Here is a 10,465-nt window from a genome sequence, read left to right on the forward strand (position 1 = left end):
TAAGAAACAAGTGATTTGTTGGCTTCATAACATTTAGGAAGTAATTGTTTTTTTCTCATTTGAGAAAACAACTGCTCCGCACACTGAGAATTAACTCTTCCAGCCAACTAATAGCCAACATAGCACAAGCTGTATTTTACGAAGTTTATCACGGGGATCCTTTGTGTTGTTTTCATGGAATCTGTCAGAAAGTACATAGTGATCAGATGAGCCAGTTAATGGATGCCCATTCACATCAGCAGGCATTTTCTTCTCTTTGAGCCATTCCAATGAAATTTTAAGTCTTCCCTCTTCTGCTGCTGCAATATTGGCATCATTTGGCTCCAACAGCCGACCCTCATGTGGGCTGAAGGGAATCATGTTTGGATTATGGAGATTTGCATGAGTGGAAAGTCCTCTTGCAAAGTCACAAATGGTTATGTTGGGAAGGTGTTTCCAGGACAGCAAAATGTCAGTGAAGTCCCTTGGACTTTCAGCTCTCACCAGGACTTTAATGCTGTTAACGACACCGCAGGGGCACATAACAACTGCCCAGCCACCTAAGTGATAGATTGTTTCAAATGAATGATTGCAGCACTTAAAGTAAAAAAAATAAAGAAATGTGTGTTTTCTATTATAAATTAAGATATATCTGTGCATACAAACCTGATGCACCCCAAACCTTTTGAAAAATTGATGATGATCTGTTTTGCATTTCACTCCTCAGTCTCATTATGAGGTCCATCTTTGATCCCTTGTTATCTAACCCACATGATGCACATAACTGTCGGACAGCAGCCACCTATGAATTAAAACAACAACAAAAAAACTCAGAATTTATAAGAAATAAACTGACAATAGAATACTGTTACAAAAAGGTAAACAAAACAACACTACACCTTCAGTGACATCAGCTCATCAATAAGCCTTTCTTCAGTTACTGGAACTTCTGATGCAGGATTAGGATTTGATGAATGTACTTTCTCCCATTCTGTATTCAAGACAGAGCCAGACTTCCTAGTATTTGGTCCAATCCAGGGAGCCCAAAGGTGATAACTTGGTTTGACTGCAAAAGGATTGGGGTTTCCAGCTGCAAAAACAAAACAAAACAAAAAACAAGTCATAATGTTGTTGCCAGTGATAACTCAACTTTTATTTCTAAAGTTTAACAACAAAATAAAGTTATACATATAAATAAATTAATATGTAATAACAGATAATGTCATGGGGTACACTCATAGCAGGTGTTTCTGGGATGTTTTCTCCAATTTGTATGTGTGCATGTTGCATCCATGTGTAATGTCTCCCAGTGTAAAAGTTTAGGCATAATAAAGGTAAAACAAATACCCGTGTCTGTGTAGTACTTTGAACCAAATGAATAAAATAACTTACTCTCCACAAGACCTCTTGCAATAATCTCCAATCGCAGTGAATTCCAAAAAGCCTCCACATCCACCTGTCCATCAAAGTTTGCTGGTGGTTCTTCTATTTCACTGACTAAACAAAATAAAATTACAAATACAGGGCCAAGTCAAAACTTATGAAACATCACTATTTTTAATGCTTTGAAGGAAGTCTCTTATGATCATCAAGTCTGCATTTATTGGAGCAGAAATTGCAATTTAAAATTATGGCATTCTATTTTAATATACTATCAAAAATTATTTCTGTGATGCAAAACAATTTTCAGTGTCAGTCATCAGTCACATGATCTAAATGTAATTTATTATGACTTATCAATGTGGAAATATTTTTTATAACCTGTGATACTTTTTCAGGATTATTTGATGAATAAAAAACAGCTCAACTCAAAACTTCAATTGATGATTGATTCTAATAAGTTACATGCAAGTCAGGATATTTCAAATTCTAATTAGATCTGTATCATACCTGGCATGCTAAAAGCTGCTTTTCGATGAGCATCCATGATAACAACAGATGGATGGAATCCACACTTTAAGCAGGAAAACTGGTAGTCGTGAACAGTTAATGCTTCAAAGTGCAAATAAGCACAAAGCACTGTTTTACTTGGGTAAACCACTCCATTGGATATTGAAAGAGCTTTACAGACTCTTTCAACAGCGGTGTGAGACTAAAGAGGAAAAATGAGGTATTAGACATTGTTGTGACAATAACATTAAACACTGTAAAGCAGGGGTGTCCAATCCTGCTCCTGAACGGCGACTGTCCTGCAGAGTTTAGCTCCAAACCTAATTAATAAAGTCTGGTCCAGTTGATCAAGTTCTTACTAGGAATACAAAACACTTCCTGGCAGGTGTGTTAAGACAAGTTGGAGCTAAACTGCAGGACAGAAGCCCTTCAGGACTGAGTTTGGACAACCTGCAATAAATAAAGCAATCCACAATACCTGCAAAAAACTCCGAAGCATAAGACAAAATTTCAAACTGAGTATGATGTGTTCATCATAGTTATGCACACCAGTGCTCCATTCTTGATAGCGATATGCAAGTCCACACACTGCAATAGGTCTTGCAATAGGTTTCAACACCTAAAAACAAAAACAAACAAAATAAGCAGCTAATCTTAAACACACATTATTGAAGTAAGAATTTACTACTAACAAATAAATACCAACCTTCAATTATTCCAACTGTGGTGACAATTTTAGCTTTATTAGAGATGAGGGATTCCGAACACGATGAACAGTGCATTTCATCTGGAACCAAAACTTTTAGGAATTCCTTTTCATCTAAATTGGTTGCTGAGATGGATAGGGAAGAAGGTATTGTTCTCTTACGAGAGGTCTCTCGTATTGCGTAAGGTTAGCTTACGCATCGGGAAAGTCTTCTTTCTTCGAGATCTGAAGCCAAAAAATTATCCTTAATTTTGTATACATTGTCAACGCAGTGCAGCAGCCGACAGACCTAGGCAGGCTGTATAAGCGTGCTCATTGGCTGCTCGGCGGCAACTGCTTAAGCCTATCGGTGAGCGCTCTGAACGCGGCAACCAATGAGGGCGCTTCGCGCCCTCCGCACCCTTCTAACCGTCAGAATGGGTGTGGCCAGCGTGTATATATTCAGCGCTCATAGGCTAAAATTCTGATTTTCTTGTCTTCAGCGACGCTCTTCGCATCGCTGGATCTTGAGAGCCGCCGCCGTTGAAACCAGCGACCAGCAAGCTTAGGACAGCGCCTGAGGAAGCCGGCCGTCTTCGCCGCCTTCAGCCATCCGTGCCTGCTACGCTATCCGGCGACATATCCTTTACATTATTCTGTTTCTGTGTGTACTCTAAAAGAGCACGAGGCGTTTTTGTAAAAACGCCTCGTTTTTGCGGCTCGTGCCGCGCCCCGCTCAGCAACGGAGACCGCCACCTCTCTGCGCTCTCCGCCTGGGCCGCGGGCACGCCGCCACCGCACTCTCCGAGTGCGAAGAGCTTTCAATGTCGACCCTGCGGGCTCGACTTGAAGCTTTCGACCAAGCTGTCGCTCCGCCTGTCCCTGCCGCGCAATAATAAGCGCCGCTCGCAGCGACCACCGGAGACTGTTGTGACTGAGGAGCTCGCCGGAACCTCTCCCTCGAGCTCTCTCTCGCCCTCTCCCTCCCGGCCGCTCTACCGCCGGCTCTGCCCGCGCCGCCGCCGCGTCAGGAGATGAGGCGAATGTGATAGATACCCGTACTCTCCCTCTGTTCGAGCCGTGCAACTACGCCGCTCACAAGGGATGGCAGAAGCGGACGGTCTCGGAGCGAGTTTCCTCTCCCTCTGTTCGAGCCGCGCAAACTGAGCCGCTCACGAGGGATGGCAGGAGCGGACGGTCTCGGAGCGAGTTTCCTCTCCCTCTGTTCGAGCCGCGCAAACTGCGCCGCTCACAAGGGATGGCAGGAGCGGACGGTCTTGGAGCTCTCTTTACGTTACAAGAAAGCTACTCCGTCCTCGCGCGTCACTCACCGGTGAAAGGGGAACAGAGTGTTTTCGTCCCACCGTGGCCTGGACTATAACCTCCATTCTCACACATTTCTCAGTCCCCTCTTAAGTTCAGGCGACTGGAATTGTTACTATTGCAGTATACGAGCCTGTTATAAATACACGCTCGCCTGCAAGCAAACGCCGTCACAAGACATGATGACGCTAACCGAGTACTAATGTATTCTCCCCTGTGGCTCAGTGGCGGAATCCTAGACTGTCAAGCTAGAGACCGGGGTTCGATCCCCGCTCTCGCGGCAGTTAAAGTTTATGCTGTTCGCTTCTCCGAGCTCGCGGCCAGTTTTTCTTACATACAGAAAACAAGCCCGCTCTCTCCCTCGTTGGGCCGCGCAGATTGCGCCGTTCAAGGGATGACAAAGCGGACGGTCACGAGCAGCGTTCAGCGTGCGCGCCTCACTCGCCGGCGAAAAGAGAAGAGAGTGTGTTAGTCTCGCTACGGCTGGACAACCGCCAATCCTCACACATTTCTCAGTCCCCTCTTAAGTTCAGGCGACTGGAAATATTACTATTGCAGTAAACGAGCCTGTTTTAAACACACGCACGCCTGCAAACAAACGCCGACGCGACACATGAGGTCGCTTTTTATATGCTCGCGCTAACTGAAAGCTTATGTGTTTTCCCCTGTGGCTCAGTGGCAGAATCATACGCTTTCATGCGAGAGATCCGCGTTCGATCCCAGCTCTCGGGGAAAATAAAAATTTATGCTGCTTGCTTCTCCGAGCTCGCGGCCAGTCTTTCTTACTTACAGAAAGCGAACCCGCCTCTCGCACCACACCTTCTCAGGGTGCTAAACACAAGAGAAGAAAAGACGGTTAAATCCCGCAGCCCTGCGGCTGGACCACCGTCGAAGCTTAACGCTGTCAGTCCCCGTTGCCACGGCTACTGCAGCTGTTTACCCCGCAGTCAACGAGCCGGTATCTACCCGCTCGCCTGCGCGCATCCGCCGTTCTCACGGCAACCCAGAAAAATTTCAAAAGAGCATATGTCTGGTTGCACGGCTGACGCCGTATGTGTTTCTAGTACAGTGAATGTGCCCACGTTCTGTGCTCACCCCTGTACACAAGCACTATACATCCCGTGTCTCTCACAGAGCCCACTCTCATGAAGCAGGCAAAAGCCGCTTTAGTGTTAAAAGTAGGTCACGTGTCCACTTCTCCGTGCCCACACCTACTCAGTGCCCGCTCTGTCACACGGCCTCGCACGACCGGTCATGTTTTAAATGTAAGTCCTGTGCCCGCCCTCGAGCGCTCACACATACTAACTACATTTTCGCCCCGACATCGCGCGTCGCGCCTCACACTATATGTTCCCCGTCCAAAGCCACCGGGACACTGTGTGTAAAACGGCCAGCTATCGCTACGTGCGATCCGCCGTATCTAACCACCAAGAGCGCGCGCGCCGCGCCCGCCCCTGAATGTAAGTCCTGTGCCCGCCCTCGAGCGCTCACACATACTAACGAACATTTTCGCCCCCGACGCCGCCATCGCGCGTCGCGCCTCACACTTTATGTTCCCCGTCTAAAGCCACCGGGACACTGTGTGTAAAACGGCCAGCTATCGCTGCGTGCGATCCGCCGTATCTAAGCACCAAGAGCGCGCGCGCCGCGCCCGCCCCTCCGTTTCGAGCTCTCGAGCCCGCGATGCGCGGCGATCGGAGCCCGGAGGCCATTCTGCCCCTGGCTGCACACGCAAAAGCGTGGGAAACTATTCCAGGCGCATCAGAACGGGTGCTAAGCACAGTAAAACAGGGCTATACTCTGCAGTTCGCTCGCCGCCCTCCGCGCTTTCAAGCGCGTATCGAGACCAGAGTGAATGGGGAAGTAGCACATCTACTTCGAGCAGAAATAGCTACACTTCTGTGCAAAAGGGCTATAGAACCGGTTTCCCCTTCCATGAGCGAGTCGGGCTTTTACAGCCGTTATTTCCTCGTTCCCAAGAAGGACGGAGCTCTCAGACCAATTTTGGATCTGAGGCGTTTGAACAAGGCTCTTATGAGAAGACCGTTCAAAATGCTCACAACCAGACAAATTCTCGCGCAAATTCGCCCGAGGGACTGGTTTATATCTCTCGATCTAAAAGACGCGTGCTTTTCAGATCCTGATAATACCCCGTCACAGGCCATTCTTGAGATTCGCCTTCGACGGTCAGGTATATCAGTACACGGCCCGCCTGTCGACACAGCGCGCGCGCTGCATTCGACGCCTGGCCGCGTCCCTCCGGCCGGGCAGCACCGTACCTCTCAAAACATTTCAGAGGTTACTAGGTTGTATGGCCTCAGCCGCAGCAGTGCTTCGGCTGGGTCTTTTACGAATGCGCCCGCTACAACGCTGGCTGAATGCCCGAGTGCCTCACAGAGCATGGGCTTCCGGCGGTATCCGCATCAGAGTGACTCAGAGCTGCGTTTCAGCTCTGAAGCCCTGGTTAGCGGCCGACTGGTACCAGCGGGGAGTGACAATGGGAGCTATCTCACACCGCAAAGTTATCTCGACGGACGCTTCCACCTCAGGCTGGGGCGCTCTGTTCGAGGGCAAACCGGCTTTTGGCCTGTGGTCAGACCGGGAAAAATGCCTCCACATAAACTGTTTGGAGATGATAGCGGTCGAGAACGCGCTCAGGCGCTTCCTCCCATTCATACGGGATCACCATGTGCTAGTCCGCTCGGACAACACGTCCGTGGTATCCTATGTGAACCGACAGGGCGGTGTCAGATCCAGGAATCTGTGCAGGCTGACAGAACGCCTTCTCGTGTGGGCTTACCGCTCGCTGCGCTCGCTGAGAGCCGCGCACGTGCCGGGCCACCTGAATGTCGGTCCAGACAGACTGTCCAGGGACAACATTCCCCTGGGAGAATGGTCTCTGCACCCCCAGACAGTCCAGTTTCTCTGGCGCCTATTCGGCAGAGCGGAAATCGACCTCTTTGCGTCGAAAGACAATGCTCAATGCCCGAAGTTTTATTCGAAGAGCGAGGACGCGCTGTCCCAGACATGGCCCAGCCTCCCGCTGTATGCTTTTCCTCCGATCTCCCTGTTGCCACAGGTCATTTCGAGGATCAGAGAAACGCACCACTCAGTGCTGCTTATAGCCCCGCGATGGGAAAACCAAACTTGGTACCCAGAGCTAGTGAGGCTGTCGCACTCACCCCCATGGCCGATCCCGGTGAGAAAGGATCTCCTCTCCCAAGCCGGTGGATCGATCTGGCATCCCCATCCAGAGCGCTGGTCGCTGCATGCATGGGTGATCAACGGATACCCGTTGACCTGTCAGAAGGGGTCGTGAACACGATCACACAGTCGAGAGCCCCCTCCACGAGACGGCTCTACGCGTCTAAATGGTCGGTGTTTTCTAAATGGTGCGCTACTAAAAACTTGGATCCGCGCGCATGCGGGGTCCCGCGGGTGCTCTCCTTCTTACAAGAGCTGTTGGAAAAGGGCAGATCCCCTTCCACGCTCAAAGTATATGTGGCCGCTATTGCAGCGTTCGCTGAGACGACGCGCGTCCGGGCAATGGGAAGGAATGAGCTCATTATCCGCTTCCTCAGAGGAGCTAGACGGATGAATCCCCCGCGGCCCCCCTCGGTTCCCTCGTGGGATCTGTCCTTGGTCCTAGCGGCCCTAGAGGCTTTTCCCTTTGAACCGCTTGAATCCGCGGATCTAAAGTATCTGTCGCTTAAAACCGTTTTTCTGATAGCTCTGTCTTCAGTCAAACGAGTGGGTGATTTGCACGCGCTATCTGTTAGCCCTGCATGTCTTGAGTTCGGGCCGAATGACTCGAAAGTCATTCTCAGACCGAGACACGGTTACATCCCCAAAGCGATTGGAACCCCGTTTAGGGCACAAGTTATGTCCCTCTCGGCTCTGCCAGCATCCGACAGTGGGGACAGTGATAACCTCCTATGCCCTCCGGGCGCTGAGAGTTTACATCACGCGCTCCGCCGCTTTCAGGCGTTCAGAGCAGCTCTTTGTTTCCTTCGGCGGACGCACCAAGGGTCTTGCCGCCTCGAAACAGAGCTTGTCCAGGTGGATAGTGGACGCGATAGCAGCAGCTTATGCCTCCAGACACCTGCAGTGCCCTCTGGGCATCAGAGCCCACTCCACTAGAGGCATGGCCTCGTCGTGGGCCTGGTCCAGCGGAATTTCTAATCACGGTATTTGTATGGCGGCGGGCTGGGCCTCCCCATCAACATTCGTGAGGTTTTATAACCTGGAAGTTCCTGCCCTACAGGCAAAAATACTGTCAGCATAAGTGACATGTATGCTCTGCCCATTTCTCGTGTGCAGACTACGTTCATATGTTGGCGCTATTCTGGTACTATACTCAGGGTGAAGTGTTTGACTCAGACCGGCTGATCCGCTCTGTTTCCTATTTCCCGTTACGCGCTGTTGTCGGTGCTGGCCCGCGCTGCTGGCCGCCCGTATTATTCTCTGTCGCGCGGGAATTTTTCCCTTCATGTGAGACCGACTATGTCGTTTTTCTCCTACCCTTATGAGTGCTTATGTACTGTATGGGCTCGCTCTGCCGGCCCTACTGTTTGTACTGTTATATGTTTATAGACCGGCCGCGCCGCTCTATTTCATATGCTGCATGAAGTGCCTGTACTGCGCTGGCCCGTCTCTCCGACCGGCCACATTTCCCAGCAGAGTGTTTTCCCCGGTTTCCCTGGGATTCATGGGCTGGATGCTCGGCGCACACGGCGTTGACAAAGGGTTCCCGATGCGTAAGCTAACCTTACGCAATACGAGAGACCTCTCGTAAGAGAACGTACTCGGTTACTAATGTAACCTCGGTTCTCTCTAGAAGAGGGAACGAGTATTGCGTAACCTGCCGTGTCGCGCCACGAGCTTTTGCGCTTCAGACTGCGAAAACCAGAATTTTAGCCTATGAGCGCTGAATATATACACGCTGGCCACACCCATTCTGACGGTTAGAAGGGTGCGGAGGGCGCGAAGGTTGCCGCGTTCAGAGCGCTCACCGATAGGCTTAAGCAGTTGCCGCCGAGCAGCCAATGAGCACGCTTATACAGCCTGCCTAGGTCTGTCGGCTGCTGCACTGCGTTGACAATGTATACAAAATTAAGGATAATTTTTTGGCTTCAGATCTCGAAGAAAGAAGACTTTCCCGATGCGTAAGCTAACCTTACGCAATACTCGTTCCCTCTTCTAGAGAGAACCGAGGTTACATTAGTAACCGAGTACGTTTTCTTTGTAAAGATATACTGCACCATTTTCTTGAGGTCCTAATTTTTTGGAGGGTACACAATGTTCTCAGTATAATCTTTTTCTGAATCAGAAAGTCCAGTGTCCACTGGCAATGGAGTCCTGCAGGTCAATTCCACCTCTGTGCTCTTCACTCTTTGGAACATTTTTCTGTTGGTTTGGAAAAGATACAATTTTGAAAAGATACACAATCATCATCATTAAAAGTAAAGAAACGAAATGATCTTACCAGGGCTGTTGCCGCTCTCTCTTATTGCGGTCTTTGATTTTGAAATTTTAGCTGATGATCAATAAAATGCAGCTCATATCTATAAATCTGCATATAGCGCGGGAATTGAAGATCGGATTTAAATCCGTTTCGCAAAAACACATTTATGTGACCAGGTGTAAATGGAATCGTTTTGATAAATCAGATAGCTATCCGATCTGAGAAAACGCATGAAGTGTCCAGGTGTAAACAGCCCCTTAAAAATGGTGTTTGAAATAAAATGCTGTGTGGAGTCAACCAATCAAAATGCTGCGTGAACTCAACCAATCAGCATGTTCAGTGCCCAAGTCCCATCCCCAAAACTTTGAAAAAGTACTACCTCGCAAACAGGGACTTTCTGAGGGGGAGATTTTTACCCAGAACTTCATTTAGACCCTTGTCCCATGAACTGAACTGAGTGTGTCAGATAAGAGAGACATACAAAATGTACAGAGCGGTGGGTCCCCAGGACCAGGACTGAAAACCACTGCTCTAAGTAAAACAGGACTTTATTGAAGTCAATACTCCTACCTGTCTTTTTATGGCTGGCGGAACATCCTTCATCTGTTTGTGGTCAAATATTGGTTTTCAGGCCTCTAAATGCATTATCTTAAACATTAGTTTTTCGTTTGACTTAATACGGTAACAGCTGTTGTGTTGTGTCTGTCTGTGTGTGCATGTGCATGTGCCTGAGTTACATGCACATGTAATTTGGATGTGTATTGATTTTATGATTTTATCTTTGAATATTTATGGATGCCTTCCCTCTGTAAATGCGTGTTTGAGGGAGTCTATCTCTAAGTGTGGGTGTCTCATCTGTGTTTATTCTTAATTACAGACCGATAATGTGGATTCATGACTTAATTAGAAGACTTCAGCCTTTAGTGTGTTTAGTGTTGAGCCTGTCTGTCGTCATACAAATTAAAGGTAGAAATCCTGGGAATGTTCCGCAATGTGGTATAAGATTTGAAACGCTGTGGTGAGCTGCAGATTTGGTATTTTGGCATCATTATATACTCTTATGTTGATAAACTGGCTTTATGTCAGCTCAAATTGCGTGTAATTGAAAAGTCGTGAAGGCTTAC

At 48.6% G+C, this 10,465-nt stretch overlaps 2 protein-coding genes across 6 annotated transcripts in view; one reads left to right on the forward strand and one right to left on the reverse strand.

Annotated features, from left to right (window-relative positions):
• rhbdl3 (rhomboid, veinlet-like 3) overlaps positions 1 to 10,465 on the forward strand; it is a 129,090-nt gene that overhangs the window by 21,780 nt on the left and 96,845 nt on the right. The window lies entirely within an intron of this gene.
• LOC307165948 (HMG domain-containing protein 3-like) lies at positions 338 to 2,396 on the reverse strand (the record flags this gene model as incomplete). Its single annotated transcript, XM_079884033.1, has 6 exons — positions 2,348 to 2,396; positions 1,870 to 2,071; positions 1,372 to 1,476; positions 879 to 1,069; positions 662 to 781; positions 338 to 346 (listed from the first exon to the last, which is right to left on the reverse strand). The coding sequence occupies exons 1-6, from the start codon at positions 2,366 to 2,368 to the stop codon at positions 338 to 340; spliced, it is 648 nt and encodes a 215-aa protein (XP_079740159.1). The 5' UTR covers positions 2,369 to 2,396.

This window comes from Squalius cephalus, assembly GCF_949319135.1.
Source record: "Squalius cephalus genome assembly, chromosome: 10".
Classification (NCBI taxonomy): domain Eukaryota; kingdom Metazoa; phylum Chordata; class Actinopteri; order Cypriniformes; family Leuciscidae; genus Squalius; species Squalius cephalus.